The sequence below is a fragment of the Staurois parvus genome, unplaced genomic scaffold, assembly GCF_062004578.1.
Source record: "Staurois parvus isolate SC_StPar_1 unplaced genomic scaffold, SC_StPar_1.0 ptg000347l, whole genome shotgun sequence".
Lineage (NCBI taxonomy): Eukaryota > Metazoa > Chordata > Amphibia > Anura > Ranidae > Staurois > Staurois parvus.
Window position 1 is genome coordinate 5,782,078 of NW_028318143.1, and position 20,970 is coordinate 5,803,047.

A 20,970-nucleotide genomic window follows, 5' to 3' on the forward strand; every position below is an offset into this window, starting at 1 on the left:
ATTCGAAAAGGAAAAACAAACACTGTTTGCTGTAACTGATTATAAAGTGTGAGGGAGAGTTTGGTTTCAATGTATTAGTGTATCACAATCTGTTAGTCCATCGAACACTCCCCTCTCCCCAGACTGACAATGCTGCTGTCCAAAGGTGGCCCCTGTGCTCATTCATCCAGAATGGGAGCACTCTAATACCGGAGGTGTATCACTGGCCAGATCACAGGTGAAAACAGAGGGAAAAAGGCCTAAAAAAAAAAAAAAAAAAAAAAGAATGGAGTCACCACATCTAATGATTGGTAAGCTGCAGTATATAAAATTTTTGGTTGTGGGTCTAATACTACCATATTTTCCGGCGTATAAGACGACTGGGCGTATAAGACGACCCCCTACTTTTCCTGCTAAAATGTAGTGTTTGGGCTATACTCGCCGTATAAGACTACCCCTCTTCCAATGCACACCAGTGGAAAGAATCGTGCCCCATCATTGGTGTCAGTGGGAGGAATTGTGCCCCATCATTGGTATCAGTGGGAGGAATAGTGCTCCATCATTGGTATCAGTGGGAGGAATAGTGCCCCATCATTGGTATCAGTGGGAGGAATAGTACCCCATTATTAGTATCAGTGGCAGGAATAGTGCCCCATCATTGGTGTCAGTGGAAGGAATAGTGTCCCATCATTGGTATCAGTGGGAGGAATAGTGCTCCATCATTGGTGTCAGTGGGAGGAATAGTGTCCCATCATTGGTGTCAGTGGGAGTAATAGTGTCCCATCATTGGTATCAGTGGCAGGAATAGTGCCCCATCATTGGTGTCAGTGGGAGGAATAGTGTCCCATCATTGGTATCAGTGGGAGGAATAGTGCCCCATCATTAGTATCATTGGGGGGAATAGCACCCCATCATTGGTGTCAGTGGAATAGTGCCCCATCTTTGGTGTCAGTGGGAGGAATAGTATCCCATCATTGGTGTCAGTGGGGGGTGGAATAGTGCCCCATTATTGGTGTCAGTGGGGGGTGGAATAGTGCCCCATCATTGGTGTCAGTGGGGGGGGAGGAATAGTGCCCAATCGTTGGTGTCAGTGAGGGGGGGGGGGGGGAGGAATAGTGCCCCATCGTTAGTGTCAGTGGGGAGGAGGAAAAGTGCCCCATCGTTGGTGTCAGTGGGAGGAATAATGCCCCATCATTGGTATCAGTGACACCAACGATGGGGCACTATTCCTCCCACTGACACTTGCTGACCCCTGTTCCAGTACGGTGGTGCTGCAGCCAGCATATGTGGTTGCAGCAGCACCAAAGCACGGCACACTTACCTGCATCTCCACTCAATTTTCGCTGGGCCGCTCAGCTCCGCCTCCTCGCCGGTGATTGGCCGCCTGTGTGCCTTTCCTGAGCTACAGTTCTGGCGGCCAATCACCGGTGAGGAGTCGGAGCCGAGCAGCCACGCGAACATCCAGTGGACGAACCGAAGGAAGGAGCAGCCGCGCTTCCTGGACCGGATCGTCGTGGGACCGGAGCCAGGTAAGAGACAGCAGCCCCTGCCCACCCCTTTACTTAGTGTCCCTTCTGTTGGAAGGGGGGGGGCGCGGCGGCGGCACCGCGCCGCCCCCTAAAAAGTGTCAGCATGCCGTTACCGGCGTATAAGACGACCCCCGACTTTTCAGAAGATTTTCAAGGGGTAAAAAGTCATCTTATACGCCGGAAAATACGGTACTTTAAAGCTGATCCATGCAACAGGTACAGTTTATATATCACATGGAACAGGGAATGAGGTAGAGCTGTATGAAGGGATAAGTAATAAATAGTGGCACTGGAAATTACATATGGCCATAAGAACTAATAATAGTTTACTGATCAGCTGGTGCAAGGAATCAGCTGCAGCGAAGGAAATATGAATATTCTTCTTCCATATGAGTCTATAGAAAAGTGTCATACATAATCAGGTAACAAGGAATTTGTAGAGGAGCTGGTATGGTGATTACAACTACAAACAGTTTCTCAATCAAATTGTACTGAGACTCTAGTATGTTTTAGGAATATTATCAGTTTTTTTTATCAAGCAGTACAAGAAGCAAGTATCTTTGAACCCATAACCAATTTACAGATCAGCTTGAAGAGGGAATCGTGTTGCACAAATGATTAAAGTGGAACTTCACTCTCAATCAATATTGACCATTTTAAATCCTTATGCTGCCAGCTTTAGTAAATAAATAGGGGAATATATCTTATTTACTTGTTTTAAACTATTTTTTACATTTCTATAGTCTCTTTGCAGTTTCCATGCCTAGGCATATTATGTCATAAATCCCAGGAGTCATCAGGAGGGGAGGAAAGTTTTTTTTCAGCTAAGCACACCCTCCTGCCTGTATGCCTGAGCTAAGGGTAGGTGGATTCCAGGAAGTTATTCCTACATGAAGTATCTGCCTTTACTCAAGATGGCAATGGCCAACAATTCTAGGCAGAGTTTTCTAAGTGATTTTTCAGCAAAATTAAGCATGGAGACATGGATGGATGGGCGAGTTTGCTTTGAATATTAAAAATGAATTAAGCACTTTTGGTTTGTGGTGCTCAGATACAATCCACTTCCACTTTAAGGTGTAACAGAGTTTGGTGAAACCACTTTGTCATCGGCGGTAACAGCTCACTAACAGGCAGGACACACACTGAAATGGCACAATGAACAGGACTGACATTCTCAGGAAGGAGGTCTGAGATGACAGACAAAAGCAGAAACAAGGCAGACAGTCAGAGCAGCTGCAAAACAGAGTTTTAGGTAAACTCAAAATCACAGGAATTATCCTGAATAGTGCAGACAGAAGTCAGAGGTTCCTGCTGATCAGGGACTGACAAATGTTGAGCAGTCTATTTAAGCATTCCTTACTGGGGCAGGTGTTCACTGCAGAGGGAACGAAGCTGCAGGGCTGAGTATTAGCCAGCAGTTGGTGAAGGTTCAAGGCTAATCGTTACATACAAACAGAGAAGATGAAGCCGGATGACTGAAAACTAACAGCAATAAAGCACAGAAACACTACGGCAAGTGCAAAAGGGCTGTAGATATGGTAACGTGTATTGACATATATATATATATATATATATATATATATATACACATATACACATGAGAGGAGTAAGCATATGGCAATAGACCTTCTGAACACCCTACAAAGCAGGTGCTACAGCAACTGGTAATGATAGCTAAGAATAATTATCAAACCAATAGAACCAGGAGATCTGTATCAGAAGTTATGAAAACGTAATAGGACAGGTGGTGCAGGGAACCGACTGCCATAATGGGAGCTCTAAACTAATATTAGAACAAGCCATGTAAGGATCAGGAGTGATAATGGAAGTCATTAGCAGTGATAATGCAAGTCATTAGCTCGCTCCATCACACTGCAATATGGAACCACCAAGCAACTTGAGTGATATAGGACTTAAATACTGGCTTTTGGTTGAATGGCCCTTTACTGTATTAATGGGTTGGTGCTGCTTATTTACATAACTATCTTACCCTGAGGTATGTCCTTGATAGATATCCAAAGTCAAATCAAATTGTGCTTGTACTGTCAGTGTGCTATTATCTACAAAGGGGTTAAAGACAAATTCCATACAGATTTTTTTCAATCTCCATCTGCTTATGCAAACATTCCAATATGTTGGAAAATAAAACTAAATGCCCAGTTGCAGTTATCCCCATTATTCCCCCCTTCTTTCTTCTTTTCCCCCTACCTTTTATGTTATTTTTTATATTTTTTTGTGACTATCATTTGGTCGAAACTCAAATTTAGAGACCCCTAGTTTGTAACATATTTCAATAATTATAGAGGAATTGATGGATACTGGATGGATAAACTGCTTCATATTATTCCTCCACCCAGCACCCACAAGCATGAATAATGGACTAAACTAGAAATATCAGAATGCTATGTCTTGTTTATTAAATAGAGGATTCTGTCTCACATGTATACAGCTGCACACGTTGAAACATAAATGTCAAAATCATAACACAGCTTGTCAATTAAAATTAAAATTCCATCACTCATAAGCACCTATTATCACCCACTAGTTAACCTCTGTGTGGTCCAATGGTTGGCCCATTGGGTTGTTCATGACCAGCAACAGAATATTTGCAAGCAATCTTTACTATAAGGCAATGTATAAACAGTTTCTTTTTTAAAGATCCTAAAATTCCCTTCATATGATGGAAAAAATTAAGCCTTTTTTTGTTACACTTAACAAAAAATGTTGTCATTATGTTTTACAAAAGCATTATAATTTTAGGAAGAGCTTCTAATCAAAGCCCCGATGCTTCTTGCCTACTAACCTTAGCCTGGATCTCCATCTTCAGAATGGAACCTACGATGGATAAAATATCACTCACAATAATCAGGATGTACCAGCCATTAACAAACTCCATTTGATCTGACCAGGGCACAGCCTTTGAGAATCGTTGTTGGACGTACATTACATATTCCTGCAAAGTGAATAAATATACTATTTAATGACCAGGAAAGTTCGTCATAAAACTGGGGGTTTGTAAATCATTAAAAAAAAGTCCACTCTTGGCATTAAGCAGAACTCAAAACCTTTCCTTGAGCAAACAATTTTCGGTTTTACAGACTGTTTCCCAGTATACACCCAATCAGCATCCACTAAAGTTTAGAACACACTTAAACTTAGTTGTTACTGCCAGGCCTGTTCCAAGTCAGTGATTTATTTTCCACTTGTGATGTTACTTCTTTTACATACAACTTAGAGCAGGTACTGAGTGGAAGGCAGGCAATGACTATAGAGACTTGCATCTTCACAATTGTGCATGTTGTGTGAGGGACTGACATTGTTCTCTGTGGATGTCCCCAATCCTGTAATGTGCACTGACAAAAAGGGGAAGGTCTTACTTACCTAGGAGAGGCTTTGCAGGACCATAAGGAGACAGTACTGACCTGGATATTCCATTTACCTTTGGGAATAAGGGACCATGTGACACACTCCCTACCCCCTGTGCTTGGTGACTGAGCAGCCAGTCATTGAGATGACTTCTTTAATGTTGAAACCTCAGGGGTCATGCATAGCCCAATGTAATTTCAGCTTGTTCAGCAAGTTAAAACTTACTAAGAAATCTTATGTGGTCTGTTGGAAGGATAGCATAAGGAAGGTAAGTACATACTACCTTACAATACACATACATACAATTCTTCCTATAAAGTGAACTTCTTACTTTGCCTAATATAGACAAAGTACAGAATCACTTAGGCAGGCCATAGATTATGTGATTTTCTTTCCTGCAACCTCGATTCCCCATCAACACAGTCAATGTTGATGGGGGAATGTCTCCTGCAAAGCAATTGTGTTCTCTCAGCGGGGGGCGCAGGGAGCCATCCCTTCCGGGAGAACACCGTGATTACTGCTAACGGCAATTATAGCATGCTAAAAATCTGATATGCTGATTGTACACAAGTCAATAAATGGATCGACTTGGGTACAATCAGCCTGCCCATAGATGGATCGAATCTTGGCCAGTTCAAGAGGGAGCGTGCTGAACCGGCCGAGATTCGATCCATCTATGGCAGGCATTAGTAATAAATATATATCAACAATACAATATATCATTGTAAAAATAAGATGCTTGCACATCTCAGCTTTTCTACTCACAGTTGTGACTTCTTAATGCAGTGCTCCCCCTCTCATTATCCCACTGCCCTTAGTAAATATAGACTGGCCTATGCTTAAACTTTTTAAAAAATCTCTAAAACATGGTTCATTTTAAAAAATAATTTGCTCTAAAACTTGCATCCATCTGCTAAATATTCACTTTGAACAAAACTGCACTGTTATAGGTAATAATAATTGTAAAGATAAACTTACTCTTTGAAGATGAATTCCCTTAACCACGGAACGTATGCAGAGGGTTATGGAAGAAATACAGGTGAAGATGATAATAGCATCAAATATCATCATGTAATGTGTATTCTTCTGGACTATAAAAAGAAAGACAAAATCAGCGTTTACTGGGAATGGATAAGGAATTCATGAGGACAGATTACAAAATATTTACATACCAAGTGCTAAGGAGTGAAAGTCTGGAGGCTTATTTGGTTATATTTCTTGAAGCAGAACTAATCCATCAATTTAAAGTACTATAAGCAAAACTTTTTTTTTTTTCATTTTGGAGGGTTATAACCCGTCAGATTTATTTTTTGCCATCTGTGTCCCATTACAGAGATTTCCCTTCACTTTCTGTCCCAGAGAGGAATTCCCAGCAAATCAAGGGAATTCCTTGAGGACCACCAGGTCCCTATTGGAAAATTTCCCCTCAATTACTTTTCTAGGGACAACCCAAAATGTGGGATTTTCTTTACTTTCACTTATGGTATACAGGACAAACAGAGAGGGAGAATCTCCATAAAGGGGGAACACACTGCAATAAAAACCTAATAGGTGTCCTAAACCCTCTCCACTCTATCCAAAACTAAAAAACTTTTTTGCCATTAGTTATTCTTTAACTATATTCCAAAACAGTTAGATTCATGGCAACATGGAGGGCTCATTGACACCATTGGGCAGAGATGTCAATTTTTCTACACTGTAGTGTAAAGGATCCTCCTGCGCTCGATGGAATGATTACTATAATACAGCTGCTGTCACTTAACGAATACCAACAAGTGCAAACAAAAAGAAAAAAATAGTGAAGCGCTTGTATCTCATAAATAAAGGGCATTCAAAAAAGAATTAATATAAATGAATTAATATAAATCTGATACTCCTGTGTGACAAATCTATATAATAAACACTAATACCTCCCTCTGTCACCAGGAATGACGACCCGACGCGTTGCGTCACGTGTTGAAGTCACGACGCACGTGACGCAACGCGTCGGTTCGTCATTCCTGGTGACGCATGTCCGGACGCCGCGGCCATATTGGATTCCCCAGTGCATGCAGATTTACCAATAGGTTGTGGTAAAAACACTTGTTAACCAAGAGGACTATGTGAGTGTATCTATTTGTGGTGTTTTACCCTTTCTTAATAAATATACTACACTATGGAAAGTTTTATGTCTTTCTATGAGTCTGAATAAGAGAGGAGGAGGAATAAGGAGTCTGCCAGAGGAGATATACCACTGAGGTGGAAACTGCTTTGGGGCCCTGTGTGGGTCAAGGAGGGGAGGTGAGCAGGCATTGCTGCCATTTGGAGGATATTATTTGCACCTAGAAGTGGAGATCACTTGTGTTTTCCAAAAGCACAGAGTCACATGCATGGACATTTTTTCTTTTTCACTTATGATGTATATGAAATGTGTATGAATTAGGCACTATTTTATGTGGATAATTAATTTCATATTCATTAATTTATTCACATTTGGTTATGTATTATGACCACTAGATGACGCGATCATAGAACATATGCGTATTCCTCTGCTCCATCAAGTGGGCATAATAAGTTTTTGTTCCCCATTTAATTTTCAGAAACAGCCCGAGAACATTTTATTTTTTTCCATTCGCAATTTCAAGTAGGAACAGTTATGCAAATTAGTTTTACATTTATCCTAAGCGTGAGGCTTTATAACATAGATCAAAGTTGTAAGATACACATTTGGTATTTTCGCAAATCATATGAAAGCACCATTTGAGCAACTCGGGTATCTTCTACAAATCCAAAATATTTAACACAATGCAAAACAAAAAAAACTTTTTCCAGGTCTAAGGATTTGCTAAGAAAATTCCTCTAACAAAAAATTGACAAATGATACAGGGAATGAACTCTTGGATTTTGCTGTATATTGATTTTCAGTGTGGAGAATCAGTGGATGGTAGTGTTCGACACAAGATTTCTCTGCGGAAAAAGTGTCCTCCACACCACCTAATCCCAAGCTTTAATTTGGCCTGTAGGCTACCCCTCACACTGAACCACCACCTCAGCCAAAACCTACAACTTAACCCAACCTTAAGTGGATCCTTCCTGACACTTAAAGAAGCCCTAGGGCCAAAGCTCTTCTGGCCCTACTTCTCCTGTAGGTCATAGAAGTGCACTTTGTTCTGCACTCCTGTGACTCATATGCAGTAAACAGCAGGCTAAAATCCACTGTCTCTAAGTGCAGCATGACACTATATTGTAGTGTAAAAGTAGGAACACTCACATTTAAGTGGTTAAATACAGGCATGTAATTGTAGTAGTGAGGCGTAACACCGGAAAGGAACGGCTCTCATTGGTTCCCACTGAGTCCGCGTCCCGCTGGAGCAGCGTGGTGGCTGGAAGGAGACAGCTATGGAGCCGTCCGGCGTGCACGTACTCCTCAATGCCAGATGGAACGCACGCTGGAGCGCAATGTCGGCGTGATGATGTCAGTGGACCAAGATACAATGCAACATGTTTCAGAGCATGCGCTGGCCTCTAGTGCAGAAGCGCGCTCCTTTGTCAAGCAGCTTGACAAAAGAGCGCGCTTCTGCCACTAGAGGCCAGCGCATGCTCCGAAACGCGTCGCATTGCATCTTGGTCCACTGACGTCATCACGCCCATGCCGATGCTGCACTCCAGCATTCGTTCCATCTAGCATTGAGGAGTATGTGCATGCCGGTCGGCTCCATAGCTGTCTCCCTCCAGTCTTTTGTCAAGCTGCTTGACAAAGGAGCGAGCATGCTCCGAAACACGTTGCATTGTATCTTGGTCCACTGACATCATCACGCCGACATTGCGCTCCAGCGTGCGTTCCATCTGGCATTGAGGAGTACGTGCATGCCGGCCGGCTCCATAGCTGTCTCCCTCCAGCCACCACGCTGCTCCAGCGGGACACGGACTCAGTGGAAACCGATAACAGCCGTTCCTTTCCAGTGTTACACCTCACTACTACAATTACATGCCATATTTAACGACTTAAATGTGAGTGTTCCTACTTTTACACTACAATAAAGTGTCATGCTGCACTTAGAGGCGCTTCTTCTCCTTCTCTCATTAACACAGAGTCTGCTACAGTACTGTTTGGAGCTTGCCCTTAGTGCCATACGGACCTCCCACTTAAAGTCACCCTAACCTTCTTTACCTACTACCAGACTGTTCCGGACTTGGTGTCAGTATTTGCACTGATTATTACTTCTAAAGTCCACTGTTGGCTGCCATCACTCAGCCGGTCCAGACTCTGATCGGGATCCACGCAGATGCCTGACCAGTAGCTGGCTCACCTTTTCAACATGCTGCTGAGAGCCTAACTGCTCCTGCCTCCTCCACAGCCTAGCACTCCAGTGAGCACTGGACGGTCAGAGCAGAGAGCCGGTGACTGACAGGCACTGGCTCTCTTCTCACTGAAGACAGAGAACTGAGCAATCAGTGGTCTTTGATCGCTCATTTCTCGGTGTAGAGGTGGCAAGGGATAGATGTAGCATGGGATTGATGCTGCATTCACATAGGTGAGTATGCATGTTTTTTTCAAAACCCGCATTTCTCTTTAAATGCCTCCCTGCTAAGAAAAGAAAAACACATACCTCTTTCACCACCCAAGCCACAGAACTTTGCAGTCTTAAAGAACTAAATTTGCTGCAAAATGTTCTGCAGCTGACATTTCTAGGAGTGTCACTAAGCACCTGATGTGGTCCCATCCCGCTTCACTAAAGGACACAGCAATGATTTAAGGTGCTGGTGGAAGGGACCAGACGTCTAATACACCCAGTAGTGTGTAGGTTGATGCAGAGCCACAAGAAGGGATGAACAGACAGGTCAGAAGAGTGTGCAAAAGAAGAGTGTAGGGGGTGAAGTAAATGAGAATTATACAAGAATATAGCTATCCTTTGAAATAAACTCTAAAATAATATCTTAGAACCTAATCATGCACTAAACCTAAACAGTAAATAGAAACCTTGCACCAAAGAAATAAATAATAAATCAAAATAAATGCTGCTGTTCAAAAAATGACTAAACATCAAAATAAACAACAAATCAATGAAATAAATAAAACAATAAAATCTAACGTGAGTAAAAGGAAGGTTTTTAAGAAAATTTTCTTTGACCCTCATACAGTATTATACTATTGGCATTTTCTTTTATATCGACCTATGTGGAAACATCCAGGAAGGAAAGTCAGTAAGACATCGTTAAAGGGAGAAACAACATCTGAGGATACCACACTCTACCTCCAAGCCTGTTTTTTTTGTATCTCAAAGCTATATCAGCTTGAGAATTCACAGTATTTGGTGAGTCTGGAATAAATGATTTTTCATTGATGATGTGAGCATGCTAGAAAATTTATGAAGTTTGTGTTAGAGTTATATTTTTTGTCACAAATTTTTGGGACACTGGACTTTAATTTGGGACTTTGCTTGTTGGACTTATATATATTTTCTCACATCTTTTATTATCTTTATTATATACACTAAACCTAGCACTACTGCTAACCTTAATCCCCAACCCTTGATCCATAAACAAGACTGAAGTACCCACTATGGAGAAGAGACATGAAAGTGTAGAGCACAAAGGGAATTAGCTGTCCCTATTAGAATTTAGCTCTATATTACACTGGTATAGCAGGGAAAAAGGTAAACCTCCTAGAAGATTTGATAACTATTCTTCAAATAACTGCACTTCCCAAAGTATTTGGAAAATCAACAGGTTGTCAATACCTTTAAATGCCACCACTCATTCTAAAGTGTACAGATGTTCTGCCTAGAAAAGTTCACACAGAAAAGTCCCATTTGAATGTTTGCAGGCAACAAATAATCAAATCAATACTTACTGGATCCAGACACATGCCAATCTCTGCATTCCTGGATGCCAACATCGTTATCCAAAATTACTTTAATCCGTCCACTATGTGCTTTGTTGTCAAACGTTATCTGGAAATAATTGTTGCAACACAAAGGTCATCACACGCCATCAGGAGGTATCCAAGGGGTACAGTCTCTCCACCCTGGCGCTCATACGAATATTAAAGCAGTATTAAACCCCAAAACAAAGATGTTATTTCTGTAACGTCTGATGAGGGACACAGCTCTGATGATAAAAAGCTACATGGAGTTGCATTTCTGCCTACTGGAGAAATGGACACTAGGCAATAAAAACTGAAGGCCTGCCTCTTCAAGGGTATAACCCCTTCCACCTCACCAGTTAAGCTTAGTGTCCTCAGTGGAATTGATGTCTCCTTCCTCTCTGCTAGATTTGTACGCTTGAAAAGGAAGCATTTCTATGATCAATATCTGCTGGTAGATTCATACCAGATATATAAAACTCCGGGAATCTCTCTAGCCACTCTCAAATATAAAGAGGATCCTCCTGCGCTTAAATGGAGTCCTAACCCTAAAGCTGCTGACACTAACTTTATACCCAATAAGTGTATGAACCAATAAATCCCACAGTGTAGCGCTAGCACAAAACTAAATAATAAATGGTGAATAATAAACAAATAAATGCAATATTAGTGCACAATGATCAATCCCCCTGACATCCACATCAGAGGGATCCACATATGACTAAATATATGAAAGTTAATAAATTAAGTGTAACAGGTGAATTCCCTCTCATTGGGAATATATACAGTGCACAGTGAAGTGTCATCCGTACACACAAATAAGTGAAATGCCACTAATAAGTGTACAAAAAACAACTGCAAACAAATACTGTAAAAAAGTCCCAAAAACAACAACACATATGATAGTACTCCAACTTCACTCTCATGCAGTTGTAGTGATGTGTAGGTGATCAACAGGTGATAATCCTCCAGTGGCCAGAATACCCCCTCACCTCCTCACATAGACCCAAAAGGGCCAGCTCGCTTTGGGGATCAACAGATCCTACAAGGACAGACTCCTCCCAGGCTTCCCTTTAATGGTGGAATACGTCTCCAGCCTCCAAGCAGCTATCAGCAAGCATCTCACAGGATCATAGTGAAACACAAACAGAGATCCTCCATAGTGTAAACTTGTTTAATCCAGCATAAAAATCAATAAAAATGCCCACTCACATTGTATCCTTCATATAACAGCTCGTCTACCACATGCTAAGGGTGTACTGCATGGGTATCTTAAAAAGTGTTCCAATATGGCCCCTACGCCAGAAGTGACGTCACCACGTTCCCGGAAGCTCCTCCCCACGTACCGACACATTGCGTCACGTTTAGCACGTGACTTCCTCAGGGTTACCCAGGGTTTCCTCAGGGTAACCCTGAGGAAGTCACATGCTAAATGTGACGCAACGCGTTGGTACGCGGGGAGGAGCTTCCGGGAACGTGGTGACGTCACTTCTGGTGTTGGGGCCATATTGGAACACCTTTTCAGATACCCATGCAGTACACCCTTAGCATGTGGTAGACGAGCTGTTATATGAAGGATACAATGTGTGTGGGCATTTTTATTGATTTTTATGCTGGAATAAACAAGTTTACACTATGGAGGATCTCTGTTTGTGTTTCACTATGATCCTGGGAGATGTTTGCTGATAGCTGGTTGGAGGCTGGAGACGTATTCTACCATTGAGGGGAAGCCTGGGAGGAGTCTGTCCTTGTAGGATCTGTTGATCCCCAAAGCGAGCTGGCCCTTTTGGGTCTATGTGAGGAGGTGAGGGGGTATTCTGGCCACTGGAGGATTATCACCTGTTGATCACCTACACATCACTCTAGCCACTCTACATACACTGGTAGATTTATAACTGATATACAGTTGTGTTCAAAATAATAGCAGTCTGTTGAAAAAAGTGAATAAAGCTCAAAATCCTTCTAATAGCTTTTATTTCCATACACACAAATGCATTGGGAACACTACACATTCTATTCCAAATCAAAACATGAAGAAAAATATATCAAATTTGTGTTGTTCCTCTAAAAAATTGAAGAAAAGTGAATATTAGACTGTTCAAAAAAATAACAGTGTTTGTATTCTTTACAAACTTAAACATTCAATATAGAAACTGAAAAATGTTTGAAGATTTTGCTTTCCTTTGAATCACTTAATGAATATTTTGTTGTATAAGCACTGTTTCTGAGAACTGCTGTACATCTGTGTTGCATGGAGTCACCCAACGTCTGGCACCTGTGAACAGGAATTCCAGGATGTATTCAAACTGATCCATGATCCCTGGTATGCGATAAATAGGCCCAACACCGTAGTATGAGAAACATCCCCATATCATGATGCTTGCCAACCATGCTTCACTGTCTTCACAGTGTACTGTGGCTTGAATTCAGTGTTTGGGGGTCGTCTGACAAACTGTCTCCGGCCACTAGACCCAAAAAGAACAATCTTACTTTCATCAGTCCACAAAATGTTCCGCCATTTCTCTTTAGGCCAGTCAATGTGCTCTTTGGCAAATTGTAACCTCTTCAGCACGTCTTTTTTTCAACAGTGGAACTTTGCGGGGGCTTCTTGCAGATAGCTTGGCTTCACATAGGCGTCTTCTAATTGTAACAGTACTCACAGGGAACTTTACACCTTCTTTGATCTTCCTGGAGCTGATTGTTGGCCGAGTCCTTGCCATTTTGGCTATTCTTCTATCCATTCGAATGGTAGTTTTTTGCTTTCTTCCACGTCTTTCAGGTTTGGTTGCCATTTTAAAGCATTTGCAATCATTTTAGCTGAGCAGCCTATCATTTTCTGCACTTCTTTATATGTTTTCCCCTCTCCAATCAACTATTTAATCAAGGTACGCTGTTCTTCTGAACAATGTCTGGAACGACCCATTTTCCTCAGAATTTCAGAGAGAAATGCACTGTAACCAGCATGTACAACATTTGCTGCCTTCCTTCCTTAAATAAGGGCAATAATTGCCACCTGTTTTTCAAAGAATGAATGACCTCACTAATAGAACTCCACACTGCTATTATTTTGAACATGCCCCTTTCAATTAGTGATTCAATTACACAGAATCAGTAGCATGCATGTCATGACTGTTGGGTCTGTTGGATTTCTATTACTCTACTACACCCGCTAGTAAATTATTTTCCATGTAGAAATATCATTTCTACCAAAAACAGTGATTGATCAGGTTAGTGATGTCTGACTGCTATTATTTTGAACACAAATGTATATCTGTATATATTCCACTATCCCTAAGTGGATTCAATGGGTTGTTGCACAGGCCTATGGGTTACAACGTAAAGTGCCTAATTTTCCCATTAAAACCCACCCCACTCGGGCAACAAGTGCTTTTTGACATCAAGCTTCTGTTTCTCAGATTTGTAAGACTGCAACCTGATCTTATGTTCACACTTTTCCAAATTTTACAACGTCCATGTGTCTGCCTCCACAGATGCTAGTTCTAGAAGTAGCTGCTTAATGCGCTTTTTTTTTTTTTTTTTTTTTACGGATAGGGCTGTTTTTGCCTGTGTTCTTAGATGCTCCTGCTTCTTTGTTTGGACTGCTTTTGAAAGTCAATTATCATCAAAGCTTGGTCCCTTAACTTTGCACTAAGGCAGCCCATAGATTGTGCAATTTTCTTCCTTCCACCACGGGTTTAGGGAAGCATTGCTGGTTTCCCCCAGCAACGCAGTCAGTGTTGATATGGGGAATCTCCCCATAGCACTATTATGTTCTGCCCAAAGGGAGCCTTCCCTGTTGGCAGAACACAATGATCGCTGCTGGTGGCTATAGCCGACGGCAGTGATCACATGAAAAAAACCAGGCTGGTTGTAATGAAGTCGATCGATGGATTGACTTCAGTACAACCAGCCTGCTCTTAGATGGATCCAATCTTGACCGGTCCCTGCTGAACTGCCCAAGATTCGATCCATCTATGTCCTGCTTAAGTGCCTCCTGGCCATTATACTGCTCACTGTGTGTGTAATTTATCATATTGACAGACTTGTTCTGTTGCCTAGAAAGGCTTCCTTTTGCATAGAGGAGCTTGGCTGCAGCATTGTGGAGCAATGGAACAGCCATGAATGCGTCTGCAACAATTGCTCACAGTTATCTGAGGTGCCATGCCTGTTCACAGTCAGTTTGAAGTACGTCAACAAACATGTAGCTCAAATAAAAAATGAGTATACTATAAGTAGTGCCCCAAACCTGCACTACATGTTTGTCAAATAGGAGCAATTTTCACTTTATACCAAATGGTTGTTTAGTGTCCAGTAATACTGGGGTGATGTGCCCCTTTTCAAAAAGATTGTATATTCTGTGGGAATTGAGGCAGTCCTGGAATGTAAATCTCAGGAATGAGACACATTAGTAAAAGTGAAAGTAGGCCCATTCCTCGCTATGATTAATAAACAAGGGGGTTAACACACTGGGTCAAAGGGAGAGACAATAAGTTGGGATTTTGTGTGTAAACCAGAAGCATTGCCTATACACATGTATGCTAAAAATGATTGATATGTATATAAAAGGAGCTGGTTACGTATCGAAGGAAAGATAAATAACTCACACTGTACACAAAATAACAACTCATGGCAATCCTTATATGAATAGAGAGGATATTAACAATTACAATCCAGGTGTTAACATTTAATGGAACTATATACATGGAGATAATCCCAATATATTTTGAAAAATTAGCAATAATAATGAATTTATATTGGTTGAGGTAATCAGATGGTGCATCACACGTACTCACTGTCACTGTAAAGTCGTAGCAGTCCGGCAGCTCATGGTGACGGATAGTCTGCAAGTTGATAGCTTTCAGCTTAAACGTGATCTCCACTGTTACAAGTCTAGAGAAGTAAATAATTCACATGTTAAAAGCTTGCTGGAAAAAAGAAATGGGTCTAGTTTGGAAGATATCGCTCACCGATAAAAGTCTAGCGTCAGGTTCCAGAAGTTCTCATGAAGATTGAGATCATTTATCGGGGTCATTGGCTCCACAAAAAAACACTCTACAAGCAAGAAAGAAGAGAATGTTTATTAACATACAAATATTTAAACATTTAAAGCTGAACTCCAGACAAACTGTTAAATACACAGATGAAATACATACTGTATATGGGAGCAGACTTACCTGCGACAGGATTTGATTTTCTTTCTATCCAGTCTTGTGATTTACCTAGCATTACTAGGCAGCACATACAGGTGGGGGGAGGGGGCACTGACTTCTCACTGCTGCAGTCAAGCTACAAGTGCAGGTCATCTCCATGCCTCCAACTTGTGACTGGATAGTGAAGAAGCAGTACCCGCCTAAAGAGGTCATATTTCTGCTCTGCTCGTCGCTTGTCAGTATGTTCCCTGTCAGTACGTGTAAATGCATGACACCTAATTAGTCCCAAGTACTGCCACTGCTACTGCCACTGCCACTGCCACGTGCTTCTGTATCAGGGATTAGAAAGCACTGAAATTAATGCACAGTTATTTACACTAGTTGCATTTAAAAAACATTTGAGGTACAAATACAAAACCAAATTTTTTTGGTGTCTTTACATGTTTGCTTATAATTCAACTTTACTTGATTTTTAGGGCCCCATTCACAGAGTGGAATCTGATTTGCTCAGCAGCGGATCTGTCCGCTGATCCCCTGCTGATCAGAGCACAGCGGGTGGATGACAGGTCAACGTCCGCTCAATTTCCTCTCTGTTGGGGTCCCTCAAGGCTCTGTCCTCGGGCCCCTTCTCTTCTCCATCTACAGTCATGGCCGAAATTGTTGGCACCCTTGATATTTTTCCTGAAAATCAAGTATTTCACACAAAAAAGGTATTGCATTAACACATGTTTTGCTATACACATGTTTATTCCCTTTGTATGTATTGGAACAAATATAAAACAGAGGCAGAAAAGCAAATATGACATAATGTCACACAAAACCCCAAAAATGGGATGGACAAAAGTATTGGCACCCTTAACTTAATATTTGGTTGCACACCCTTTGGAAAACATAACTGAAATCAGTCGCTTCCTATAACCATCAATAAGCTTCTGACACCTCTCACCCGGAATTTTGGACCACTCTTCCTTTGCAAACAGCTCCAGGTCTCTCTTATTGGAAGGACACCTTTTCCCAACAGCAATTTTAAGATCTCTCCACAGGTGTTCAATGGGATTTAGATCTGGGCTCATTGCTGGCCACTTCAGAACTCTCCAGCGCTTCTTTGCCATCCATTTCTGAGTGCTTTTTGACGTATGTTTGGGGTCATTGTCCTGCTGGAAGACCCAGGATCTTGGACGCAAACCCAGCTTTCTGACACTGGGCCCTACAGTGCGACCCAAAATCCTTTGGTAATCCTCAGATTTCATGATGCCTTGCACACAGTCAAGGCACCCAGTGCCAGAGGCAGCAAAACAACCCCAAAACATCATTGAACCTCCACCATATTTTACCGTAGGTACTGTGTTTTGTTCTTTGTAGGCCTCATTCCGTTTTCGGTAAACAGTAGAATGATGTGCTTTACCGAAAAGCTCTATCTTGGTCTCATCTGTCCACAAGACGTTTTCCCAGAAGGCTTTTGGCTTACTCAAGTACATTTTGGCAAACTGTAGTCTTGCTTTTTTATGTCTCTGTGTCAGCAGTGGGGTCCTCCTGGGTCTCCTGCCATAGCGTTTCATTTCATTTAAATGTCGACGGATAGTTCGCGCTGACACTGATGCTCCCTGAGCCTGCAGGACAGCTTGAATGTCTTTGGAACATGTTTGGGGCTGCTTATCCACCATCCGGACTATTCTGCGTTGCAATCTTTCATCAATTTTCCTCATCCGTCCACGACCAGGGAGATTAGCTACAGTGCCATGGGTTGCAAACTTCTTGATAATGTTGCGCACTGTGGACAAAGGCAAATCTAGTTCTCTGGAGATGGACTTGTAACCTTGAGATTGTTGATATTTTGCCACAATTTTGGTTCTCAGGTCCTCAGACAGTTCTCGTCTCCTCTTTCTGTTGTCCATGCTTAGTGTGGCACAGACAGACACACAATGCAAAGGTTAAGTGAACGTCTCTCCTTTTTATCTGCTTTCAGGTGTGATTTCTATATTGCCCACACCTGTTACTTGCCCCAGGTGAGTTTACAGGAGCATCACATGCTTGTAACATTCTTATTTATCCGCAGTTGTGAAAGGGTGCCAATACTTTTGTCCAGCCCATTTTTGGAGGTTTGTGTGACATTATGTCGAATTTGCTTTCTTTCCTCCCTTTTTTTGTTTTGTCCCAATACACACAAAGGGAATAAACATGTGTATAGCAAAACATGTGTTAATGCAATACGTTTCGTGAGAAATACATGATTTCCTGGAGAAATATCAAGGGTGCCAACAATTTCGGCCATGACTGTACACCTCCTCCCTTGGCCAACTCATACACTCTCACGGCTTCAACTACCATCTATATGCCGACGACACACAAATCTATGCCGACGAAACACAAATCTATCTCTCAACCCCCCACCTCACCCCCTCAGTCTCCGCCCGAATCACACACCTACTGAGCTACATATCAGACTGGATGTCGCTCCACTTCCTTAAACTCAACCTCTCCAAAACCGAGCTCCTAGTTTTCCCCCCAGCCCGCACACCACCCCCCACTGACTTCTCCATCACGTCCAACAATGCCACTATCAGACCCGCCCAGCAGGCCAGAGTACTTGGTGTCATTCTGGACTCCAACCTATCCTTCCAGCCCCAAGTCCAATCTTTAACAAACTCATGCAGACTCTACCTCCACAACATCGCCAACATCTGCACATTCCTAACCCCAGACACTACTAAACAACTCATACACTCCCTCATCATATCACGACTTGATTACTGCAACTCCCTCCTCACTGGTCTGCCCCGCCACAGGCTATCCCCACTTCAGTCGATCCTAAATACGGCAGCCAGACTCATTCACCTTACAAACCGCTCTGTTTCCGCCACCCCCCTCTGCCAATCCCTCCACTAGCTTCCGATTGTCCAACGGATCAAATTCAAAATTCTAAACACTGACGTACAAAGCTGTCCACCATACTGCCCCAAATTACATCACCGACCTAATATCCAACTATCACCGAACACGCACACTCCGCTCCTCACAAGACCTCCTTCTCTCTAGTTCCCTGGTCCACTTCTCCCATGCCCGCCTCCAGGATGTCACCCATCCTTTGGAACTCCCTGCCCCAACCCATCAGACTATCACCTACTCTCCTCTCCTTTAGGCGCACCCTGAAAACCCACCTCTTCAGGGAACCCTACCCCACCCCCTGCTAATTTGCCGACCTCCTCCACTCTTCCTACCACCCCATCCCCCACAGCTATCTCCTCCTGTACCACTATCCCCTCACTCCTAGATTGTAAGCTCGAAAGAGCAGGGCCCTCGATCCCCTCGTGTATCGCATTGTATTGTTATTGTACTGTCGTATGTTCTGTCCCCCTTTGTAATGTACAGCGCTGAGTGAACTGTTGGCGCTTTATAAATACTGTATAATAATAATTTCTGCAGAGCGGACACGGACACAGCTGCTCTGCTCTATAGACGATAGGGTGTAGACCAGCTGTCTGTTTATACCAAACTACCATCCAATCTGATTCACTTAGACGAAGAGGGTACGGATCCCCTCCTGTTTTTCTTAGTGGACAATATCAAATTGGAGGTAGATGGGTGTAAACGGACACAAGTCTGTTTAACCACTGGTCCATAGGGATACATGAACCATCTAATCAGGTCTGCCTGAAAAACGAACAGGTGGACCTGATCGGATCTCCCATGAATTCAGTCTAATTTCTCTATGGTTCTAATCTTCATTTTGACATGCAGAGCTGGACCATCCACAAGGCAACCTAGGCAGCAGCTTAAGGTCTGAGGAATATCTAGAGGACCCAGCAACAACCTTCATACTCCTGCAATAAACCTGAGGAATAGTGCAATTGGCCCAAGCTGTGAATATGCCTACAAGGCAGGATGTTCTTGTAATTGGGGTCTGATGAGAAGGGGCCATGGCAATACAGATAATGCAAACTGAGTACTTTTTCTGTGTTTATTGCAATCTTTGTCAAGGACAAATCACAGGAATGGGGGGCCAAAGCTGCTGCCTTGCCAGAGCCCCATTCTGCCTTAATCCCCAACACAGGCATGTCACAGATCTCTGCCAGGTCCCAAATACATGGCAAAGACTTAGTAGCACAGTGAAAATTCCAGCTGCAAGGCAGACAACCTTTTTTTAACCATATTAAGCAACTTAAAAAGTAAAGAGCAATTTTTAAATATTTAAATTATGCTATGGGAATGGGAATATGTAACAAATATAAAGTGAGTGTTGTTCACATTTGCCTGCAAAAGTGGAAATGCAGATTCCAGCATAAGGAGAATGCCTGGTGCCTAAAGGTTCTTACAGGTTTTGATTGCATTCCTTGACTCTCTTTAATCTACCAAAAATTGCTAATAATGATTAGTAGTCTACAAGGAGGGTAGGTGAATCCTCTCAGACAGGACTGAGTTTGTGGTTTGTAATTACCTTTCTCGATCTTAGGGTCAATATCAAAGGTTTCATTTCCAGGGAAAATGCTGCCCTGCTTATAGAAATACTGGCAGACAGTCATTCCATGTCTTCCATCCTCTCCTCTATCATAGGCATGATTACCAACAGAGATATTTCTGAGCTCCAGGTACTAAGAAAAAAGTTTAGCAATAGTTACAATGATGCAGCAACAACATATTAAGACATTTCAGCCTGGGCATCTAGTTAGAGGGTTAAAGCACACCTATAATGTGCTCATAAAAATAAATTCAGCTACATAGCAGGCACCTTCTGGTGCCACATCATACCCTTAGAGACCATGCCCATGTCTCCAAGCCAATGCTGTAGCTGCCTTAAAAAAAACAAAACAATCTTTTTGATATGGGAGAAATATGCACATTTCCTTCACCATTCCACAGTGCAGTGACCTTTAATTGCATACTGACTTTCATATTAGAGCATGCCTATACTGGATACAGATTTTCAGAGCCTCTGGGCGCTTCCATGTCAGATCAGGGAGGCAGGTACTGTAAAGATAAGATGTGCCATAGGATGGTGCCTGCTATGACACTGACAGATTACGTAAGATATTTATGCGCACAAGATAGGTGAATTGTAAATAAGCCAAACTTCTATTGGACATCATGGCATTGTAGCAAATGA

At 42.3% G+C, this 20,970-nt stretch overlaps 1 protein-coding gene across 4 annotated transcripts in view; it reads right to left on the reverse strand.

Moving 5' to 3' along the window:
- The window catches only part of MCOLN3 (mucolipin TRP cation channel 3), a 62,113-nt gene that overhangs the window by 13,044 nt on the left and 28,099 nt on the right, over positions 1 to 20,970 (reverse strand). For all 4 annotated transcript variants that reach the window (XM_089684405.1, XM_089684407.1, XM_089684406.1 and 1 more), the window contains exons 5-10: positions 20,305 to 20,458; positions 15,687 to 15,771; positions 15,513 to 15,609; positions 10,708 to 10,807; positions 5,853 to 5,965; positions 4,312 to 4,461 (exon numbers count right to left, since the gene is read on the reverse strand). In XM_089684405.1, the coding sequence (XP_089540531.1) occupies positions 4,312 to 4,461; positions 5,853 to 5,965; positions 10,708 to 10,807; positions 15,513 to 15,609; positions 15,687 to 15,771; positions 20,305 to 20,458 (699 nt within the window). The remainder of the gene's footprint in view (positions 1 to 4,311; positions 4,462 to 5,852; positions 5,966 to 10,707; positions 10,808 to 15,512; positions 15,610 to 15,686; positions 15,772 to 20,304; positions 20,459 to 20,970) is intronic.